At 36.4% G+C, this 24,604-nt stretch overlaps 1 protein-coding gene across 3 annotated transcripts; it reads right to left on the bottom strand.

The window, feature by feature from the left end:
- Positions 1 to 500: 500 nt before the first annotated feature.
- On the bottom strand, positions 501 to 23,824 carry klc4 (kinesin light chain 4). 3 transcript variants are annotated; one of them, XM_065259466.2, is made up of 16 exons: positions 23,651 to 23,824; positions 17,120 to 17,390; positions 16,746 to 16,976; positions 14,380 to 14,449; positions 13,763 to 13,991; positions 13,596 to 13,683; positions 13,362 to 13,463; positions 12,843 to 13,016; positions 12,646 to 12,745; positions 10,995 to 11,044; positions 10,845 to 10,909; positions 7,858 to 7,966; positions 7,643 to 7,762; positions 2,229 to 2,347; positions 1,496 to 1,553; positions 501 to 1,400 (listed from the first exon to the last, which is right to left on the bottom strand). In XM_065259466.2, exons 2-16 carry the CDS (start codon positions 17,366 to 17,368, stop codon positions 1,332 to 1,334), a joined length of 1,833 nt encoding a protein of 610 aa, XP_065115538.1. In that variant the 5' UTR covers positions 17,369 to 17,390; positions 23,651 to 23,824; the 3' UTR covers positions 501 to 1,331. The 3 variants fall into 3 exon arrangements, with proteins under 3 accessions (XP_065115538.1, XP_065115536.1, XP_065115539.1); XM_065259464.2 differs by having other exon boundaries at positions 17,120 to 17,371; positions 23,651 to 23,823; XM_065259467.2 differs by lacking the exons at positions 501 to 1,400; positions 1,496 to 1,553; positions 2,229 to 2,347 and adding an exon at positions 2,354 to 5,532 and having other exon boundaries at positions 17,120 to 17,371; positions 23,651 to 23,823.
- Positions 23,825 to 24,604: the final 780 nt, after the last annotated feature.

Below are 24,604 nucleotides of genomic sequence, written 5' to 3'. Positions count from 1 at the left end.
TTTTTACCTCAAATAGACCTTAAATAATCAACATGTGAACTTAAATTGACACAACAGGTATTAAAGCTGTGATGATTCCCAGGTCACAGAAAATGGACAGGAGGATTGCTTGTTCCAGGATCAACTTGAAGTAAATGCAGCACATGCGTTTTAAAGGAGAACCTGTTTGGATGTGGAAGCATACATTATTACTGTGGTAATTTAAACCTACATTTACATAATGTAATAGCAGAACAAGTACTACTCTCCACTAACTAGGTAATATGTGATGTATCTTAAATAGCATATAAACTATGCATCCATCTATGATGCACAAATACAATGCAAGTAACAAGTTTGAACATATTTTGTTACTGTACACATAAGAGCATTTAAATCCTACAGGATTTAAAGGAAGGTAAATTATATACAAGTGAGTGATTGATAATTTTTTTTTTCAACTCATTGTCATCCTGATCATTTTTTTCTTGACATCAGCAAAAGACACAGTGAAATGCAGATTTCATTACTTATACTAAAACATTTTATTTCAAGTCAGGTCTAGTTTGACAATATAAGTGTATGGTTTTCCCTCAACAATTAATAAATTTACAAGTGCTGTCAAAATATATTAACAAATCAAACAAACCCTGAGTAGTTACACTTGAGCATTCTAGAAATTTAACTAAATAATCAACCAACCAACCTGAAATCAACAATGAAACTGCCTTTTGCAATAATACAAATAAACTTAGTATGACATTTTCATGCAATGTGTGACAAAAGGCTTTTGCAATAGAAACAATTAACAGAATACATTTCATATTGACAGATTATATGTATTTTTATAATTTTAATGAAAAATGTACATTTGCAATGAAAAAGTGCAATTCTGCATGTAGTTTTATGATCTAGCTCTGCCCCAAAATCTTGTTAGCAGCAAATATTAAAAAAAGTTATTTGAAATATCAAGAACTGAGTAAACGTCTACAACTGTTTGACATTATCTTGCTGTTTTTATGAGCTTATGATCATTCTGCCCGCAAATAGCAGACCTGGCGTGTGTTTAAAAAGTCATTATGAAGACTTGTGAAAGTTTTTTCTGACTTCGTACCTAAATCTGCTAAAACTGGCACAGACTGATCTGTCTGTCATTTCAAGCCATATTAAGCAAACACACTATTGATCTGAACACAGCAGCATCTAACATCTTTATAGCACAGTAATAACCTACAACAGCCTGTAGAGTAACATATGATTGAAATGTATGATATATATATATGAGCAATAATCTGTAAATCATTAAAGTTAGATCAATGTGTGTTGTAGAGTGAAATGCGTTTGATGTTATCTCACTGATCTGGGCTTTTGTAAAGCTCTACAGTGCTGGAGCTCAGAGTTCTGCTTTTTCTCAATGAACCCTGTGATGACACAAACAACACATTAATTCCTCTTTTTATCTTAATCTTGATTGTGTTAAATGTGTTAGATCAGAATGAATTTCTCAACAGCTCACCTGAAATGGGTCATCATCTGTGGTGTTCAGATACCCGAGAGACGCGGCCCGCTTCATACTGTAAAGAAAAAACATTAAAGATTTATTTTTCATAGTCTGCCTCTGCCGCATAGTTTTTATTATTATGTTTCTTACATTGTATGTATGTATGCATGTATAGTTTGTGTATGTATGTAAAGTCCTGGCATTCATTGTGGACGCAAAGTAAGAATTTCATTGCTCGGGGAAACCTGCTTTCCTCATTGGCTATATGAAATAAATGCTTTGAATATTAAATCTTAAGAGGGAATATCTGAGTAAGTAGAACGTAGGAGTACCTATAAGTTCTGTATTATTTAAGTATGTCCTTTTTTAAAAGGACATAAGTGACATCATATTCATCACATCAAGTCTTTCTGTTCAGCTGAAGAAAGAAAGTAATGAAGGTAGGCAAATTATATAAGATCTTTCATAGTTGGGTGAACTGTTTCTTTTAAAACATCCTATTCTAATTAGCAGGATTTAAAACTTATATATGATTGGCTAAAGGAAAAATCTTTAAAAAAAACATGAATTTTTGAATTGCCTGGCAATGAAGTGGCAATAAGCCCAAGCCCGAATGCAAGCACAGGTGTCTAATTTTGTTTTGCATTCGTGAATCGTACTTCTAAAATGCAAATCTGGTTATGTATCTGTAAAATATATTTGGTAAATGTGTGCATAAGGGAGTTTAATCATTCAATAGCAGTCTCACTTGGTGTTACGAGGTTCGGGTGGCAAAGTTCCTTGGATTTTCTTCACCAAAATCTCGCTGCTCCTGCGCAGAACATCCCTGAGTTTAATAAAAGAGCCGCTCCGTCTCATCGTTCCATCCTGAACATAAACACGTGTGGTGTTATTACTAAAGTTATGCTTTGCACATTTACACTTGGTATTAAAATGTGTTTTCGTTGACTGGATACGGTTCACACCTGGGGTTTTAATCGGTCTCTTTTCTCCACTTCGACTGCTTCTGTCCTGATAACTTTAATGTTAAAATATTATTATGTCAGAGTACCACTGCTTGCGTTGTTAGTAAACATGCTGCGCAACATTTTGTACGTGTAGGGGAAAGCGGGGGCGAAAGAATCGTTTTTTAGAAAAACTTAATTTAAAACAGAATCATTTTAGACAGATTAAGCTCTGTTTTTTGCACAGGCCTACTAAAGGGTTAATGGTGCCACATGGTGATCAACCATAAAAAGGATAAATTTGACCTCTTTGCAAAAGGAAAAACCACCAACAATCAAGAATGCATGATAATAAGATGTCATGGCTCTGCAATCAAAAAATCTTCTTATAATGGAAGTAAATGGGGCATAAACGGCCAAAAACCATAAATGAGGGAGAAAAAAATAAAATCTGATGCTGCACAAAAAATAAAAAAATTTTTACAAATCTTTGACATGCCCAAGAAAAAAAATTCAGTCCACAATCACTTTTTATATTGAAAATCTGTCATTTTGTGTTTTTTCCCCAAATCAGGGACATCACTTATGAACTTGGCAATTAAAGAGTTAACCCTCATAAGACCCAATTTTTATGTATACGTTATAGTTCAGTGGGGGTAAAAAAATGACCCCAGAGATTAAAAGAGTGATTACAAAAAATATATAGATTTTTAATGATACAAATAATATATAATTTTTTTGTTTACTTCCCATCTATACATTAATGCTGTGTTTTGGGAGATATGAAGTACTTTTGTACCCGTTTACCACTAAATTCCTCAACTACACCATTAGCTTGACAGTAAAATATATAATTTTTGTGAAACATTCACATAAATTATTATCTCAATTTGATTTAAATTGTTTTTAGATATTGATCTAGATGTTATGTGTTGAATTCTGCCATCAGGTGTTTACAAAAGAATTACAGCTTAGGAAATAAATCATTTCAACCAGCAGAGGCCCATAGAGACCCATTAATTTTACTGTATGTGGCAAACTGCTCAACATCAGTACTTTAGTGATACATTTTGTGAATTTATGTATATATAAACATTAAAAATAAATATTTTTTCAAATAGTAGATTTTTTTGTAGATTTTTGTTGATGCATATTCTGGATGCAATGATTTTTTTTGACAAATAAAATTTTTTTGCATTTCCCATTGCAATTTCAATTGGGGTCATCTTTGCACTTTTTTTTATATGAATCTTGACAGATAATCTGGAAAAGTCACAAATAGCTCAAAATGGTTCACACGCCATTTACACGTGCTTATGCCGGTGACACACTGGATGCGTGGCGTAAGGGTCTCAAGTGATCGGCGTGTCCGTTTTTAATTCGGCTCCCATGTTAATAGGTTAGAGCTTGCAGACTGCCTGCGTGAGACGCGCATCTCCAGTGCGGCTTGAGCCGCGCGGAAAACACGTGCATGCTAGAAATAGAACCGATGCCTATTTTTCACACGAGACGCAAGCATGTTGGAAGCGTTTCCAGGCAAAAATAGAATAGGAAAATATGTTTATATGTCATTTTGTACACAAATACATATTAATTAATGACATTTGGATGTTTGAAAGTCTATAGGTTGACATAAATTTAGATATAAATGTATTTTAAATGATAAATAAATAAATAAATATCGATTTTCAAATATTGCACCTGTCAAACATAACGCTATTTTGCCGTTAATACAGTTGACGGTGTCCTTTATCAGTAGGCTTTATATTTATGCCTGGTCTGTCAGTGGCCTCCCTCTATGTCACCTGCAGCATCAGCAGCACCCTAGGGCCGCATCAGGCACGGTTCTGGTTTGTAAAGACACAGAAAATGCGACGCAACTGGCACGCAACAGAAACGCCACGCAGCCACTGTGTCCCCTTGTGATCTCATCGACCAAACACATCTTAATACCAGGTGTAAACAGGGCCTTGGACATAAAACCACTTTTATTTCTGTTGCAAAGTTTTTCACATTTATTTCCATATAGACAGAGAAGCCCAGCTCTTGAATCTTTATTAGGTTAAATGTCATAAGATGTTAATGAATACATGCAGAAACACACACACACACACGAAACATCCCACAAATCAACAATCACAGGTCTTAAATTAATAAACTACCGAGAGATTCAAACTAACCTGCAATGCAACATGAATAGAGTGGTTAACCTTTAATTAAGTCTATAGATGTTTATTCACTGTGGTTTAATAGTTTGTCTGGATAGTAAGTAAACACTTTTAATGATTTTGTTGTATTTTGGTATATGTGCAAAGTCACAGAAGGTATCAACAACATATCATGCCATTATGAGACTAACTGATAATCTGTGTATCATAGTATATTTGCATATAGACTTTCCTTTTACATGTATATAAATATGTGCTCATATGTATAGTGCATATTAACACTGTAGATTAAAGGTTAACATACGTAGGTGTGGATATGTACTGTGAACACCAGGGTATTTATTTACATAAAACATTTTACTTTATTCATGAGGCTTAAGCTCTGTGTGTGATTGAACAACAGACAGTGGGATATATGTGAGAAATACCTGCTATGATCCTGCACCAATAGATATCATTAAACATAGTGTATATTATAATCCCAGGGGTTGTATATAACAATAAATGTGCTATTAATTGTGTTAATGTAATGATATATATACACAGTGGCAAGAAAAAATTATGTAAACCCCTGTATACACATTCTGTTTGTATATTGTTGAGACCTAGATGAGAATCCGATCACATTTTATGGCAAAGTGTGGTTCACATACTTTTTCTTGCCACTGTATACAGTATTACACAGAGTACAATAAAGACAAAGAACAGAGGAAAAAGCAAACCGATAAAAAATGTCGGCAGAAGAATCAGGCATGACAGAGACAGACAGAAAATATACAGACAGGGAATGTAAGATATCCCATCAGACTTTGGAAAGAGTTAAAGCTCTTCATAGACGCCACAGAGCAGAGAGGAAACCTGAGGACTCATTCAGATCAAACAGATGTCGTTTAATGTAGAAGCAGACAGTGATGAAGAAGATGAGAAGATGAGTTTAATCCTATAATGCAGAGACACAGATGAGATAGAAATAACAAAGATGAGACACTTTAGAGGAAAGAAAAGAATACAAGAATACAGTACAGTAAAAAGTGTTTTATCAACATTCACTTTAGACTTCTATATTGTTGAATCGAACGTTAGTTTAACTACTGTTGAAGCATTTATAGTTACTGTAAAATAACTGACTGCTGATCTGATATGTTTGCTAATTGCTACTGTAATGAAGTTGCATGTACTTTACACTCACCTAAAGGATTATTAGGAACACCATACTAATACAGTGTTTGACCCCTTTTCACCTTCAGAACTGCCTTAATTATACGTGGCATTGATTCAACAAGGTACTGAAATCATTCTTTAGAAATGTTGGCCCATATTGATAGGATAGCAGTTGATGGAGATTTGTGGGATCCACATCCCAAAAATGCTCTATTGGGTTGAGATCTGGTGACTGTGGGGGCCATTTTAGTACAGTGAACTCATTGTCATGTTCAAGACACCAATTTGAAATGATTCGAGCTTTGTGTCATGGTGCATTATCCTGCTGGAAGTAGCCATCAGAGGACATGGTGGTCAAAAAGGGATGGACATGGTCAGAAACAATGCTCAGGTAGGCCGTGGCATTTAAACGATGCCCAATTTGCAGTAAGGGGCCTAAAGTGTGCCAATAAAACTTCCCCTACACCTTTACACTATCAGCCTGCACAGTGTTAACAAGGCATGATGGATCAATGTTTTCATTCTGTTTACGCCAAACTCTGACTCTACCATCTGAACTCATCAGACCAGGCAACATTTTCCAGTCTTCAACTGTCCAATTTTGGTGAGCTTGTGCAAACTGTAGCCTCTTTTTCCTATTTGTAGTGGAGATGAGTGGTACCCGGTGGGGTCTTCTGCTGTTGTAGTCCATTCGCCGCAAGGTTGGGGCTTCACAAATGCTTTGCTGCATACCTCGGTTGTTATTTCAGTCAAAGTTGCTCTTCTATCAGCTTGAATCAGTCGGCCCATTCTCCTCTTACCTCTAGCACCAACAAGGCATTTTCGCCCACAGGACTGCGGCATACTGGATGTTTTTCCCTTTTCACACCATTCTTTGTAAACCCTAGAAATGGTTGTGCATGAAAATCCCAGTAACTGAGCAGATTGTGAAAAACTCAGACCGGCCCGTCTTGCACCAACAACCATGCAACGCTTAAAATTGCTTAAATCACCTTTCTTTCCCATTCAGTTTGGAGTTCAGGAGATTGTCTTGACCAGGACCACACCCCTAAATGCATTGAAGCAACTGCCATGTGATTGGTGGATTAGATAATTGCATTAATGAGAAATTGAACAGGTCTTCCTAATAATCCTTTAGGTGAGTATATTTCACTCACTGTTTAATAAGCAAGGAAAATTACCAACTTTAAATAAATAACTATGTACATGGTTAGGACATTTGCATTGTAAGAATGTACAGAGAGACTTTAGATAAAAACGGAGACTGGTTTCATAATTTAAATCTGATAACTTCCTATTACTCAGTTTAATAGAATGTTTAGGCATACCAATATGGTGGCGCAGTGGCTTTAATATTATGACATCATGAGCAATCCAGTAATTTATTTAGACAAGAGAAGGGTGCAAAGGGGGCGCTGATGAGCACACTTTGAAGCCTAAAAATGACAGATGGGACACCCTACGGACTAGTAGAGTAAGCGAGAATGCGCAATTTAAGGCCACGAGTCCACATGAAGTGCGGCATTAAATACGACTCTGGTGCACCCTTGTGGACTCGCGTAAAGGGTCCCTAAAGTCTGCACTACATGATGTCATCAAAGTATGGACTCTGAGGAAGTCCACAAGTCCTTAAAACTAACTTAAGTATTTTCCTTAAAACTAACTTAATTATAAAAAAATAGGTCAGCACTGAGCAGATGTTTCATAAAGGTCTTTAAGCTGTGTAACCACATGGTAATACACTGCGTCTTTATATTCAATGTTCACTTTCTTTCTTTCATTTTTTTTTTTAACATAACCAACCTATTTTGTAAATTGTGTTTTTTTAAACCGTGCTTTAATTTGACCGGTAACATCTTTTAGTAGGCTATAGTATTGAAGTCACTCACCCCATTCCATTCCACACTGCCCTCATCTCCAGTCTCACTGCTGCAGTCATATCTGATACTGGACACAGATGAAGTGCTTCGTCTTCTGCCACCATCTCTCTGAGGATCGACTGATGCTCCCTGACACACAAACATCATCATCAGGTTTCTCATCATGTAACAATGCATCTATTGTAAAGTATGTATGTACTATATGATGTTTATAGATGATATACCTGTCTGCGGGATCGCATGGCACATTCCTCTAGGGTCTCAGCCGCCTCTATTTTACCTTGTTTACGGTACAGAGCGCTGAGGTTCTTCAGTGTGGTGTTTACTGTGGGACTGAATAAAAATCTGTTTACAGGACAGCATTAAACTACCGGTAAAGTCAGGGGACTTGAGACCAACTGAGAAATGTAATAACACTTCAATTTCTTTTTTCCGAAGCTGGTTACTGTCATTTACTGTAGTTTTTATCACGCTGATGTAAATTCCAGTGTTTGTTTTTAAAATAAGTTTGTTTTTAGTTAGTTGTTTAATGCTATAAAAACAGCAGCGTCATGTCATGATTGACAGCGGTGATATGTGCATTCTGCGAGGGCGGGGCCTTGATTTCACGGCTTGACTTCCTGCTCACTACTGCGCAGGACTGGTCCCGAAATTGGTACTGCGCAGACTCAAGACCCAAGATGTCAGCGCCGTATTAGGACACAAAGGCTTCACTTTTCACCAATGGAAGAGAGCAAAGGGGCGTCGTCCATCTTTTTTTACGGCCTATGTGTGTGCATGAGGGGAAACAGTTTGAGTCAGAAATGGAGATGCAGGCCAGAGCTTAACATTTTTGTGATGCAAATATGCAAAACTTCTCAGTCAAAAATAACACCTGCAAGGCCTGAAAAAGATCAAGCCTCAGCCAACTTAGTAAGAAAAAGTAACGCACAAGAAACTTAAAAGTAACGTAAGTATTACTTTCAATAAAAAGTAACTAAGAAATGCACTTAGTTACTTTTTAGGGGAGGAACTTAATATTGTAATGCATTACTTTTAAAGGTGACTTTTTCAGACTGGGATTAGGCGTTTTTAACCATCCAATCCAAAAGTACGGAAGCCCTGAAAAGCCATACATGATTATTTTTTCTCTTAATCAATGATTTATGTACAAAAAAATTAAGAAATAAAAAAGAATGCAGACATATGAAAACATTTTCTTTACAAATACGCCTGAAGGAAATGTGTGACATAATTTTAAGTCGCTCAAAGGGAAGGCAGCTACATATCAATACTGTAATTCAGTAAGAAAAATAAAATATTTAAAGGGATACAAACTATTTATTGGGCCAAAATAAAAAAAAAGAAAGATAATTCGGCGTAATCCATATAAAAACTATGTAGTAATCTTAAATCATTCATAAACCATTTTAAAGGTGACATAGATTGAATGAACAGGGTATTTATCCTTGTTCTGTGATGTGACATGTAGATTTAGTTAAGAAAATTTAGTCTCTTTAGGGTCTTTAATGCCTTAGAAGCTTCCTAAAAACCTCTCTCAGGTAGCTCTATTAGGATGGGGGATTTTAAACAAGTGGTTTTGCACCTATTTTAAAACCCCCTACTGGCTTAACCTGCAATCTCATTACTGATTGGCTGACTTTGCTGCCACTCAAAAAATTTAGTCAATATTTTAAAGTGGAGGGGCAGTGAGATGCCTGTGATGTCATAAGCATCAGTTTTTCAGATTGGGCCGTTTTCTGGGTGACATTTCTAAGAGAGGAATTTCTATGAAACTGAGATGTTTAGCATGTCTAGCACTTTTTGTATGTTAGTGAATGCGGGTAGACTACCATTATTCAACAAAGACAAGGTAAAAAAAAATCATTCTCCGTCCCCTTTAAATCATGCCATAACAGTATTATGTTGTTGCGCATCAAAATATGTAAATAACACAGAAAACGAGCAACTACGAGAGAACTATGTATCGTATTTACATAAGGCACTCGATTTGAGCCAATGAAGAGGTGGAAAAACTCCTATTTCAGTTTGAAGACGCCCCAAAATTGGGAAACGCCTCTTTTGGTTCCGCAGAGACCTCCTTCTCTAAAAAAATAATGATGTAAGGCTTTTCAGCACTTCCATACTTTTTTGATTGGACGGTTAAAACACCTAATCCCAGTTCGAAAACGCCCCAAAATTGAGAAACGCCCCCTTTTTTGTTCCACAGAGACCTATAGACGGTTTCAGCAGTATCAACATAAAAAGCAGTATCAACATAAAAATCCTAGTATTAGGATTTGATGTATTTTTGCTGTTTTATTGTTTTTATTATTTGTATTGTTTTTGTAAATTCTAGATTGTGTTTTTAGGTAGACAATTTTAAGATCTGTCCAGGGACAACGGATGAAAAATAGCCTCTTGGCTAATTCTGGTGCATTTACAGAAATGTTAATTAATGTACACTGTCCCTGTCAAATAAAAAAAAAAAAAAAAAAAGCGGCTGTCGTGGTCCGCACGTAACTTCCGGTAAACTCCGCTAAGAATAAATAACAACAAAATTTTTAACGTAGTTTAGTTATATAACAAGCAAAAAAACAACACATAGATTACCTAGGAAACCAAAACATTTGTTATTTTCGACGAGGCATTTGTTCAAGAGATCAGTTTAGCAACTAGTCAGACCATTAAAAAAAACGAAACAGGAAGTAAAGTTCGGATCCAGACGTGTATCGTGTGTCAGCGCACGTGCATCCGATGAAACCGTCTATACTTCCTGCCATTTAGTGCAGAGACCTAATTTGCATTTTAAAGGACACGCCCAAAAACGGCACATTTTTGCTCACACCAACAAAGTGTCAATTTTAACATGTTAGAATAAATTATCTATATGGTAATTTGAGTTAAAACTTTACATATGTATTCTGGGAACACCAAATATTTATTTTATATCTTTAAAAAAGATGTCCATTTTAAATTGAAACTTATTTTATCTTGACTTATCAGTTGGTATGTTTTTCTGATGGTGTCTACTGTAATGTATAATACAAACAATGTTTACAACCAGGGTTTAAAATAATTTGCAAGTATTTTATTTACTAAATTGTGTGTTATTTCAGCTGTTATTTTTTGTGAATATGAAGATACTCGGTCTAACAGCTATACATGGTAATTGTAGTTGAAATATTGGACATAACTTTACAAACAACTCTTTTAGAAATTAATATCATACCTGTTCACCTTGCAGGTTTTGTACCAGCCGCCATATTCTCCATGCTTTCCTTCTGTTATATTTCCCTGAGAGAGAGAAAGAGAGACCTCAGAGCTGTCAATCATTCAGATATACATGTATATATCAGCAGCTGCATTCATAAATACTTACTTTTCTCTCCTCTCTTTCCTCAGCATGCATCCAGATGGGCTTATTTTCAACTGTAGACACAGGGAAATATGTTTCACTATAATCGGATCTTGCAAAAATTAAGTCATTCTTAACAAAAATTTCAATTATGAACACATGTGTCCTTGATGGCTCATATAGCAAAACAATCTGCAGGATTCATTTACATCTGTAGTTCAAACTGTGCTGGATGGATAACTTATATGTAAATGATGTGTAAAACAACCATTATTACTGTATGTAAATGTATGAAACATGAGCATATGATCATTTAATAGGTTACTAGCCGTTCAGTGATCAGAATTTGTCTATTTACAAAAATCTGATAATAAAAAAAAAGATAATCATTACACATTTTCTGTGTTTAAACCTCACCTGATATTATGTTCTCATTTAATTCTTCCAACTGTATATCACATCAGTGTGTTTATAAAAATGGTGCTCACAAAATACAAACATGCACGTTGATTTATTGAAATGAACTGTGTAAAACCAATATAAAAAGATCACAAAATCATTCAAATCAAAGCATGTGAAATCTTATAGGAAAACACCACCGTTTTTCAATATTTTACGATGTTCTTACCTCAACTTAGACGAATTAATACATATTTATCTTTTATCAATGCGTGCACTTAATCTTTGTACAACGTGTCGTGAATGTGTTAGCATTTAGCCTAGCCCCATTCATTCCTTAGGATCCAAACAGGGATGAATTTAGAAGCCACCAAATACTTCCATGTTTTCACTATTTAAAGACTGTTACATGAGTGGTTACACAAGTAAAATAAAATGTTAGTTTGGATCCTAAGGAATGAATGGGGCTAGGCTAAATGCTAACACATTCACGACACGTTGTACAAAGATTAAGTGCACGCATTGATAAAAGATAAATATGTATTAATTCGTCTAAGTTGAGGTAAGAACATAGTAAAATATTGAAAAACGGTGGTGTTTTCCTTTAAATATATTTATAAGATAAAAATATATATATATATATATATATATATATATCACATATGACTCTAATAATATACAATTAGGTGTGTGATCAGTATTGAAAGTAAAAAAGCAGAAGTAAAAAAAAAAAGGAAATAAAAAAATACAAAGCACCTGTTCAAATCATACTTTCACTTTCATTTTTTCTCATGTTCACATTGAATAATTTGTTTGGCACATGTAAGCAGAGCTCTGTATTAATCTGTGTTGCTGTCATCATCTTTACAGCAGTTGTGTACACACAGACACACACACACAAAAAAACCCAGATACTGTACAGTATACCGATTATGCCAATACAATTAATTGTAACATTAAGTTAACCCTAGTTTATCCAAACTTTTTAAATGTTTCAGACAAATGTTGTCTACATGTTGAACAGAGAAAAATCTCTAGATTTGCTCCTTGATTTCTCTGAATACTCTGCTGCTGATTGGTTGTAAATCAGAGATCAGACGTGAGGATTAGATCATGATATCAGAGGCGGGAGATCCGCTGGTGAAGTCGTCAATTCGAATAGATGATAACAGTTTTATAACATGGCCAAAAAGAGAAAAAGAAAAATGAAGAACAGAAAGAAAACGTGTGTTATAAAGCAGTTATGCTGAAGGCTGTAATTTAGAAATGATCGTACCATCAACACATCCAAACTCCTTCTCGTGAGCACGTGTCAGGATCTCTTTATACAAAATTTCAGCTTCCTTGTACTTTCCCTGTTTCAGATAACAAGACGCCTACGAGAGAAGATAAACGCAAGATTTATTTAATTGGTATACATGCTATTATGTGATTGTGTGCACAGGAAGATTGGATAAATATTACAAGGTTTACCAGGTTGTTTTTGGTCTTGGCAACATTGGGGTCATCCTGTCCAAGTTTCTTCTCATAGATATCTAGAGCTCTGCAGTAATAATACTCCACCTCTTCATATTTCCCTTGATTCTGACACAGCAGAGCCAAATTATTCAGCTGTTTCGCCACGTCTGGATGATCACGGCCCAACACCTGAGCAATAAACAGTCACAGCAAGGATGTTCAGATAGGAGAGACTGTGGCCACACTTTTACTTGAGTGAATATTATTTTTTGTATGATATTACGAACTGCCCAAAAATAGTCCCCAGTTATAGAAAGTTACAAAGGAGACTATTTACGGGCACTGCATTATATCATTGCACCTCCTGCAGCCATGTTACGGCAGCAAAGTCCTTGATTATTACGCCAGAATGAGAGTATAGTTCCTAGCCATATCTGCCTAGAAAATCTCAACTTTAAATTTTCTGTCGGTCTTAGTACACGATGTAACTACAAAAGAGTCAAGTTTTTAATAGAAAAAATATTGGAACAATACCTTCTCTCTGATCTCCAGCGCTCTCTTACACAAAGGTTCTGCCTCCTTATATTTTCCTCTTTTTCCATACAGGACGGCCAAGTTGTTGAGAGTTGCTGCCACCTGTACGATGTCACGAAACCACAGAAAGAAGGCTGACCTGAGTACAGTGTGTTTATAATGACAATTCAGATATGTATGACAGTTTCATGTGAAGCGTAAAGCGGAGGGACTGATGGTCTCTGTGATACTCACTGCTGGGTGGTCTTTACCGAGGGTCTTTTCTCTGATTGACAGGGCATCATTGAGGAGGTGGGCAGCCTCCTTGTATTTATTCTGATCCCTGAACCAGAACCACACTCGGATTTATTTTAGTGGATGTTTATTTTTGGCACATACAGCACACATGAACAGACATTCACCTGTAAACCAGAGCCAGGATGTTCAACATGGTGGCTACATCAGGATGGTCGTGTCCAGATGTTTTCTCCAAGTCCTCTAATGCCTGTTTGCAGAGCGGCACGGCCACCTCGTACCGGCCTTGAGAGGCGTACTGGATGACCAGGTTATGGAGGGTTCGGAGACGGGCCGGTATCTCGTACCCACCCTGCTGGGCGGCAGCAACTGCTGCACTGTTGTGCTGGTGTGGGCCTGAATAGAGAAAAACACATTGTGAGTTCAATAGTAATTATTGCAGATGCTTTTATCAAAGACGACTTAGACATGAGAGAGCATTTTGAACTGAATATTTAAGGAGTTAAAATGGTTTCAATTAATCTACTCTATAAGACAGGTGTTTGGAGGACCTTAAATTGGATTGGTGACATTTGCAAAAAATTAAAATCATTAAACCTCGATTAAATATAAGCACAATTTTCTGAATAATGCATTGTGAAACATATTTATACCTATTTACATCTTTCCTTTAGGTTTAATGAAATAAGATACAAACACAAACATTGCAAACATTGTTGACCTATGAAATAATCAAAACTGTATCAATCACAGTACATATTAAATAATGTTAATACTTGCTTACCTTGCTCATCTTCATCATTAGGAAACAGATCGTCCAGTGGGTCTTTTGGAGCTTCACTAGATTTATCTCCCTATAATAAAATCAAGGCCAATAAAAATAAGTATTATTTAAACAACCAGTTTGGTTTAAAGGCAGGGTGCATTATTTCTGAAAGCCAATGTTTACATTTGAAATCACCTAAACAAACACGCCCCTACCACAATAGAATCTGGATCTTCTTTTAATAGACCCACCCCACACATACGCAACCCAGGCAATGATGTTGGTTAGGAGACACGCCCCTTAAGTGTGTTTTGGTACTCGTCCCGACTCCAAAGTGTTTTTCAAAAATCATGCACCCCGCCTTTAATTGTCTGTTAATCTTACTGTGCTGCTTTTCCATCATTACATTTCTGTGTTACGTAGTCATACATGCCCCCATGTTAATGTAGTAAATCATAAATGACAAGCTGGGGGGTTTACGTCTCTCAACAGACTTCCACTGTAAAATATTGAAACCAAAATATCTAAAAAATGGCCGCTGACTCTTGTGCTGATGTCATTTGTGATTGTAAGGCGAAGCCGTGGTATCAAGGCCCCTCCTATTTCCTCGTTTGTTTCAATTACAAACGCACAAATGAAGTTATTACACCCCTTTTAAATAGCATCTAATTCCTAACTTACGTAAAAATAACTAAAACCATCAAGACAAAATGTTCTTTAATTTCTTTCTATAATTTGATCTTTACTTTTGGCACAGGAACTATTTATTTACATGGAGAGGGCTAGGTTTATGACCTATACTGCAGCCAGCCACCAGGGTGAGATCGAAATGTTTTGGCTTCACTTTAGTTTTTAGGATATGTGAGGCACCCCTGGTTTTAAAAGCCGTCCCATTAAAGTCTCATTAAAGTCAGAGTTCTAATGGTGCATTCACACTAGACGTGAAAAGCTATGTTTATATTCGACACGTACAAATGACCTCAACGTAGGGCTGTGCAATTAATCGTTTTTCGATTTCAATTTCGATTTTTGCAATTCGACACTGGGAAACTACAACTCCCATGAGCACTCCCTGCACCGAGCGCAACACACAGAGACCGTTTGTGGACTCAGAGACGCGCGCGCGATCAGCGGCGCGTTGCGGACCAAAGCGCCACCTCCCAGAGAGCGCGCGAGAGGTGATGGATTTGCGAATGCACAAGAGGACGCAGTCCGAGGGCATACACACTTCGGGAAAGATAAAACAATTTCATGGAAGTGATTGGAGAGATATATATTGCATGCACATTCTCAGGGCAAGAGCGGAGAGAAATTCAGCGCATACCTGAATGCACAAGAAATCAAAGGAAACCTGCCAGCTGAGAGGTCCGCGCATCATTTTAATGTAGGCTACTTTGGGCAACAATAATGCCCTCTCGACAGTTGTCATTAAAAGTCTTAAATCACTTTTAACAGAAAACATGATCAAGCATATAAATACAATCTGCATAAACAAGTTGAAAGTAAAATTCATGTAAATTTCTTGACTGCTGTTGTTAATAAATATTTAAAGTGGTTGTCGAGGGGTTTTGTGTTTATCTTTTAAGTTAATCTTCTACACCCCTGCTTCACTTTTAATATATTCATTAAATGTAAATATATTTATGCCTTACTAGACTGCTTTTATGCACCTAAATATATGATATGATCTATACTGATATACCTTGTATATACCATCTAATAAATGTTGTCCTAATTTGGGTGGTCAGACTGCATTTGAAATTCAATCTGCATCTAATTTAGCTTAACCAAGTAAATTTGCTCGAATTAAAGTCATTTTAGGATGCCAAAGTCAAGTTTAATCATATACAATTTATTTTACCAGCAACAAAATTGTGGAATTGTGAAAATGCTGAGTGGCTAGTAACTTTGGAAAACAACTAGCCACTTTGGCTGGTGAGCAAAAAAGTTAATGTCAAGCCCATGTCATTTAAGTAATCGTACAGTCATTTAAGTAATCGTGTTAAATAATCAAGATTAAGATTTTTATCAAAACAATCTGGATTATGATTTTTCCCATAATCGAGCAGCCCTACCTCAACGCGGAGTGGGCGGTCGTGCGCGTTGGGTCCGCGTTAGGGTTGGCATTCACATGCAAATAAAGTGAGTAAACTCAAAATGTTCACGCGTTTTTGCCGCCTCTTCCACGTCTGGTGTGAAAGCACGGTAGGTCTGCTTGTAATATTAGTATACAATGTACAGTTTCTTGCAGCATAAACAGTCATAATTTAGGTTTTCAAGTTTTTCAAATTAACAAGTTGTTTTTGGTACTGTCCCTTTAAGAGTTCCCTTTGCAAATTTGCACTTGACCATCAACGTGTAAGTTTGACATGCAAAAATCTCACCGCTTCTGAGACACCGTCATCGTATTTTTTAAGCTGATTCATGAACTCCAGATGTTTCTTCTCCTCTTCTAGTTGGGCGACGTTTTGTTCACTCTTCTGAAGTTTCTGCTGGGTGTTGGCCAGCTCATCTCTCAGCCACTGATTTTCCTGACAGAGCCGTCGCACTTGAGCTCGTAACTTCTGTTTCTCGGACTCTACTGCGCCCAAGTGATTGGCCAAAGCCATCATGACCTAAAACAAACATCAGTAATAACTTTCTAACAAATCCACTTTTCATCAATTCATTTTTATAAGGCCTGAACTGTCTAAAAACACATGCAAGGCATCACAGGTGCCATTGTTAAGTCACACTAAAACACACCATCATTCCTCACCTGTGCTTCACCTAGGCCCAGTTCGATCATCTCCACAGACTTGCGGAGAAGATTGGACTTCTCGTGAACTGAACTGGCCTCCTCATCCTTCTTCAAACACTGGATGGTTTCCACAAGACTCTTCAGTATGGAGTTGTGCTCGCTTTTCAGAGCTTCCAGACCCTGGATAACCAGTTTGGTGCTGGAGATGATTTCCTCCTGTGTCATCTTCTCTAGTCTCTCTTCGTGAGGATAGACCATGGTGGACATGATCTGCCAGAAAACACAATGACTGTGGGTAAGTTAAAGACAGTTTTTGAGGCCGTCACTCTGTGCTTTTATCCAGAGTTTACCATTTTCTGTGGTTTTATTTACTATGGGAGTGTGCACACCAAAGATTTAAACTCTTTTCCCTCCATTGACGAGTTTTCTCGTCAATCCGCAATACCGCTATTATCCACCAGGTGGATTTATAAAACCTGGAACTATCGCCCTAGGGCAAACAGCTGTATATCCGTCTAAGTTTTGAGGATAGCTCTTCATCTGATCTCTATCAAAAGTCCTTTACAAAAATGGAAATTTGGTGTTTTTGAAGAAACCTACCAATATTTGAAAAGTTGATAAAAGAGAACTGATGAAGGTTCGATGAAACATTTTTTTTTTTTTAAAGCAGTGGGTCTGTTTTTTCATTTAATATATTGTATGTTTAAATATTTAAAGAAGAACATTTTCTGGGAGGCATTAATCTTTCGTGAAAATCATGAAAAATGCTGGCGGGGAAAGAGTTAAACGCATCTGAAAATGTCAGGCGGACGCCGACTGCCAGCTTTCTTCAGCTGACCACTTTGTTTGCTGTGATACTTCTGCTTTGTTTATCAGTCATTGTATGATGCGCTGGTTGGTTATTGTGATATTTGTCCCGCCCCTCCTCCACTGCGATTGGACGGCATGACGTAACCAAAAAGCTACACAAACGCGATCAGAGCGGTCAGACTAAAATGGATTTCCGGAAATGCGATTTAAAATGGATTTCATACCACCTCTGGGTGTAGCCTGAAACGGATTAGGAAAAAAATAGTTGATGCAGTTTTTGGCCGTTCACACATTCTAAATGTGACTGGATTCCAATCGGATATGCACCAAAATCGGATTTGGACAGGGTGAACAAGGTCTTAGTCTACAATCCGATAGATCTGATCATCCGATCACAGGACCATCCCATTACATGATGTGAAGCCTGCATCGTGCAGATCCGAACGGAGGTTAGCCCAGTGACCGGTGTGTTACACACAGATTTTCATAGATTTTATTACTTTTCAATAAATATTTCTTTTAGGGATGCACCGATAGGATTTTTTGGGGCCGATACCGATTTAAACAGACAACTTCTGGTCGATACCGATGCCGATACAGATATTAAACACTTGTATACAATCCTATAGAGTTGGTCTATTAGCTAGTTTATTTCTGAATCAAATATTTTTACTAAACATGGATTGGATCTAATTAACATACGACTGACCAACATAATAAAAGAGGTACAAATTAAGCTAAAACAAATATAATAAGACAACATGACAACCTTCAAAAGGTGTTTTTTGCTATTCAGCATTTATTTTATTAACAACATTAACTCTTTTTTTTTTTTACATATAATGGATTTCTTTATGCAGTTAATTAATAAACAATCGGTATTGGCCTTTCTCGTGCTATTGCGGATATGCCGATGGTTTCAAATTCATCAAAAATCGGCTGATAAATATCGGCGGCCGATACATCGGTGCATCACTAATTTCTTTATATGAATGGTATTAGGATGTTACCTAAAGTCTTGTTTTGAAACTGACCAATTTCCAGTCCTTTCAGAAAACAAATTGCGGGAACTTGCAAAGAATTGCGGGACCCTGCAAAGAATTGCGGGAACCTGCAAAGAATTGGGGGAACCTGCAAAGAATTGGGGGAACCTGCAAAGAATTGCGGGAACCTGCAAAGAATTGCGGGAACCTGCAAAGAATTGCGGGAACCTGCAAAGAATTGCGGGAACTTGCAAAGAATTTTCGGGAACTTTACGAAAATGCGGGAACTTTCCGAAAATTCATGTATTTGCAAAAACTGCGGGAACTTACAAAAACTGCAACTTTTTGCTATGAAAATACGGGGATTATGAAATCATGCAAGCCCGCATATTTTGCATGCGTAAATCTGCAATTTATGTGGCGAAAGTGTGACGTATTTTTTTAAAATGCTGTCACCGCACAAATATGCGGACCTTGCCTGATTATGCATTGAATCATGTGATCGCATAATTGCAATTTTCTGGAGGGACTGAATTCCCAGTAAACCTTCAATCACATGATCTGACACGGAGGAACAGTCCTACTAAGTTACCATAAGCTCATGCTGTTCATAATGCAGATCAGCGACAACCAATCAAATACTGTAATACAATCAGTTTAGATAGACACATGATCAGACAAACCACAGCAATAATGTGTTCATGCAACAAAAAATTATTTTACACAGACGTTTATTTTCATAATATGAATCATTTCTAAACATTAACCGTCTCACAACAAAGTTAAACCTTGCTCAACTAGAGCTTTTCTAAATAATGATTAACTGAACAAAAACGACTTAGAGAGGACAGGTGTAAAAAAGAGTTCAATGAAATTTTGTCTGTTAAATCTTGCAAACTAACTAAATCTAGCAGCATCCAAATTAAAGATGTCTGGTCCATCTTTATCAATCCTCCCTATCAGAGCAGATTATGACCCAGCAGTGGATAAAACCAAGAAAGACTGAACCCATCTGCAGTACATCTGGTCTAGTGGTCCTGCTCTTGCTCAATTTACATTCGATAGCAAGAGACTTTAAAGTTAAATCCCAGTGCACTAAATGTAATATGTCACTGAGTCCACTATAAAAAAAGAATTTGTTCTGGTCAAGAAATATGAGCGCTAGTGCACATATACTGCATGCACTGTGGTTCTTAGATCTCTTTCATAAATGTTTTATCAATTTCTACATGCATCAATGATTTACTATTATGAGACACCTAAAGATAAGCCAAGTGAAACTGTAATCCACTCAGCAAAAGTTTAGAGATGTTTACATTTTTGTTAAAAAGTAATGAATTTAGGTCTTTGCTAGTCAGGCATCTACTACTGTGAAATTGTAAGAACTTAGAGTAGTACATTTCTAGATGAAAGGTCCCAGCAATGTTATGTATATGGAGAAAAGGAGGGGGGCTAAGAGCTAATTTGTGGTTAGATGACCTAAGCGCTAGGAACTGGGTCTGCACCAGGGTACGATTGCTGTATTCACACCTGCCCAAAAGGTCCGCACCAAAGGGGGGAAACGAACTTGAGTTCGATTCAATCGATCCAAACAAGACAGGTGTGAATACACCCATTACCCTTCAGACACACATCCCTCCGAGATGCCCTAAAAAGCTTTCTTTTTATTGTTTTCTCAAAAAAGGATAAAACATTAACAGAAATGCTTCTTTGCCTACTCCTCTCTTTTATAATTGTTTTAAGTGCTCTGTTGTGTGGAAGCGAGAGATCGGATGTGATGGGTCATTAGTAGAGCAATAATTTTACAGGATGTGATGCACTAAAACTGACTCTCTCACTAACACATACACACAGAAGATTCAGTTATGAAGCAATTTACAAAACGCAGTTTGCTTGCACATGCAACATACGGAAATCATTTTTGAGTTTAAGGTTAAAAACAAAGTTGATTATAATGTAGTGAAAATGTGAGTGATCCATTCACGCAGCCACAACTGCCATGATTCTTCTGTGTTCTAGATGGTTGCCAGGTCATAGCTGTGTCCTTGCTAAGGGTGTAAAAAGAGCTCATCTCTGTGTCTGTATGGTATTTGCAGTTACGGCTTCAGCTTCCCCTAATTTATCATTTGTTAGTCAAAAAATTGTCAGATTCCTTCAAATAGTCTAATGAAGAAAAGTAATATCACTCAGCAGCTTCCTAACATGACACCCACATCGTGTCCAGAAGCAACATCTCATGTGACTTTATAGGATCTAAATCAATGCTTTAGTTCCAGACGTTGAAACTTGATACAATGCAGCTAACACACACAAGAGCAAACTATCATCAGCACGGAAATGCTTTTTTGACTTCGGCCGGTATAAAACGCTGATCTTTTATAACACTGGACTTCTTGCTCAGGAAACTGTCAATCTAAATCTCACTAGGGTGATTCCACAAAAAACAAGACTTAAAAGGTTTCCAGCGTCAGATTTTTGAAAAAGTTCTTGAGGCCCATTTTTATAAGATTAAGGTCTGAACTAACTATAACCGTTATTTTCAGAGGATTTAAAAAATATTTCCTATATAATTATTTAAATTTTTTAGATTATCATTATTAAGAATTATCATTACCACAACATGATATTACATAAAATATATGCATTTACAAACTCATGTTTCGGTAATGAGAACTAAAAAGTTGTGTAGGTACTTTGACAAACAAAATTTCTACTTTTATCTGGAGAGAAAAAATAAGAACTGCTTACCTGGTAGCCATCTTGAGTGTCACAGTCAATTATGTCCCTTCAAACTATTTTTTTTTTAAATGTTAGTTCCTTGAGGGCTTAAACAATGATTGAAAATTGTTGCGGAGGATGAGAAAATTGCTCTTGGACACATTTATATTCCTTATTATTGTTTCTACATTTACCAATGATCACCAAATATCATGTTTCTTTACTGTAAATGTTTATAGTATCAAATGCACTGAAGCTTTTTATTTTTTAGATTTTTTTAATTATAAACAATTCCATGTCAAAGAACCCAAATCCAGTCATGGACACGTTGCGGTAATGACAATTTTCCCCTTAAATGTGGAAAAAATAACAAAATCAAAAACAGAATCACCCACTAGCCAATTTATGTTAAGCTCCACCCACACGAGAGGTTTGACACAGAAAGATGGTAATCTTGCAGGAATTTTTATCCAATGATTTGCAAAAAAGAAACTTAAAAAACTGTTAAGAATGCTATTTATTTAAAAAATGTATAATTGAGATTATTGTTATCATTTGTCTTCTTTCTCTTTGTATAATAGCTGAAAATATTCCCCTTAGTGACTTTCAATAGCAGGGGACTAATTTCATTGCGCCTCGTGCAGCCATGTTACGACAGCAAGTCCTTGATTATTACGCCGTAATGAGAGTATAGTTCCTAGCCATATCTGCCTTGAAAATCGCAACTTTTAATTTGCTGTCGGTCTTAGTACACGATGTAACTACAGAAGAGTCAAGTTTAAAATAGGAAAAATATCAGATTTAATGGATTATGCTAAGCTATGCTAAAAGTGGTAGGGGAGCTGAAAAATGAGTATATTTTTTAAAAAAGTGCAGTGTCCATTTAAACTAGTGACCATTCATTTCATAATAACCTAACAACCACCTACTGTAGTTACATCATAGCAACCATTAAGCATATGTAAACAACAATTACCCTTGCAACCACCCTGCAATGCCCTGGAAACTATTAACATTTAGAAAAAAAATTAAATATTTAGTTAAAGCCTAACATCCTTTTTATATCATAAACGCAATCTGATCACACACTCTGATAAGCACTAAACAGAGTCATTCATTCAGTGTGAGTGTTGTCGATGTCATAGTTAATATGTAAACTGCATTATTAACATGGGGTAAAGAGTGGCTTGGCTTTATTCAAGATTAAGCAGTGTGAACCACTTGATTCTCACTACAGAGATGTAAGATTAAAGACAGACATAAAACAAGAAACTCTAACTTAACTGATATTTTAGTTTTTTAGTCCTTAACTTTACATAAAACATCTACTGCAAAAACTATATTAACTATAATTTTCTATAAATGCTATAATTTTATATAATGTGCCTGCCACATAAAATTGTACTTGTCATTTGCAATATATTATTTAATAATATTTCTTTGTTTATTAAGATGTAATTTCTATATTGTTAATGCACAGCACAGCAAATAAATAAATAAAACAATCAAATCAGTTAAGGTTAGAAATGCTGACCGCAGTCTTTTAAAGACATTATTGTTACGTGTTTATGTATGGGGTGTTGTCAGCGGCAGAAAACACAACTGTAATACTGCACCAGTGTTTACATTTTTTATATATATTACGTGTGTGTGTAGTGAATATATATGTGTACAGTACAGGGTGTTGTTGTCGAGAATATGCATTAACTTAGATCTGCTATAACACACTGACTGACTGACTGACTGACTGTCTGTGGGGTGTTGTCTGTCTGTCAGACAGTTCATAAGTCACTGTTCATTACTCAGTTTATGACACAGCCCTAAAACGCAAACCTACGCACAACACACACCAGACTAACCAACGAATAAACCTAAAATGAATACACTTCGATTGTATGTCCAGCTTGACATTATTAGATATTATAAATACACTGTCGTCGTCATCACCATCGCCACCCTCTAATCATAAACACAATGTAAAGTGAGACAAATGCTTAATTTGAAACAGACAGTCGCGTGTTTATTTACATAAACGTACCTGTAACGATCAGCGCTGCGTCCACTGCACTAATATTTCGTACTGTATTAACCCCAAAGTGCAAGAAAACACAAACACATCCAGAAAAGGAGGAGGAGAAGAGGCACGCATCAGCGAGAACCACACCGGCAATGCGCACTGTCTGCGACTGCGCTCCACGAGCCCGTGCACTGTATGCGACTGCGCGTGATCTGAAGAGGCGAAACTCTGGTAACAGTCGCTAGGTGGCGCTTCGGTACAATAGCAGTAGCGCGGCCGCCATTTTGGGGTGAAAATGCCAACTGGACAACATCGCAAATACACAGAATGACAACAAAAGAAAAGTCAAGTGGAAAAAAGGACGCAATGTTCGGCAGTCCAATACAAAAACTAGCAGTGTGACATCGTTTTCTGCTAACTTTAATGCCCAGTTTCACAAACAAGGATATGCATTGACGTCACTTTCCACGTGATCACGCCCTGTTGAGTGGCAAACATTTAACAAAATAACTGGTTTTCATAGCGGCTTCTGCGAAAAACGCCAGTAAAACTGACTATTATAAGCTTAAATTGAATTTAGTTGAACTTGATATCAGAGGTGGACAATACTTACTTACACAAGTTACATTTTCCAAGCATCTGTGCTTTATTTGGGTGTTTGTCTTTGGAAAAATGTTACTTCACTACATTCTAAAGCTGTGTAATGTGTATTCTTTTATATTGCATTTTAACATTTATTTAATACCTAATTACATTAAAATTGTGTACTTTTACTTGAGTAAAAGTACGTAAATGTGCTTAAATATTAAATGTAAAACAAAAACTTATATTTGTTAAATGTAATATAGAAAAACTAAAATAATATGCTTTGGAATGAATGTTTTCCGAAGAAAAACACTGATAAAATACAAATACTTGAAAAAAATACTTTTAAGTAGAAAGTAAAATACTTAAAGGAATATTCCATTTTCTTAA

Source organism: Paramisgurnus dabryanus, chromosome 24, assembly GCF_030506205.2.
Source record: "Paramisgurnus dabryanus chromosome 24, PD_genome_1.1, whole genome shotgun sequence".
Lineage (NCBI taxonomy): Eukaryota > Metazoa > Chordata > Actinopteri > Cypriniformes > Cobitidae > Paramisgurnus > Paramisgurnus dabryanus.
Note: the sequence above shows the minus strand (reverse complement) of the source record. Positions and strands in the feature narration are given on the sequence as shown.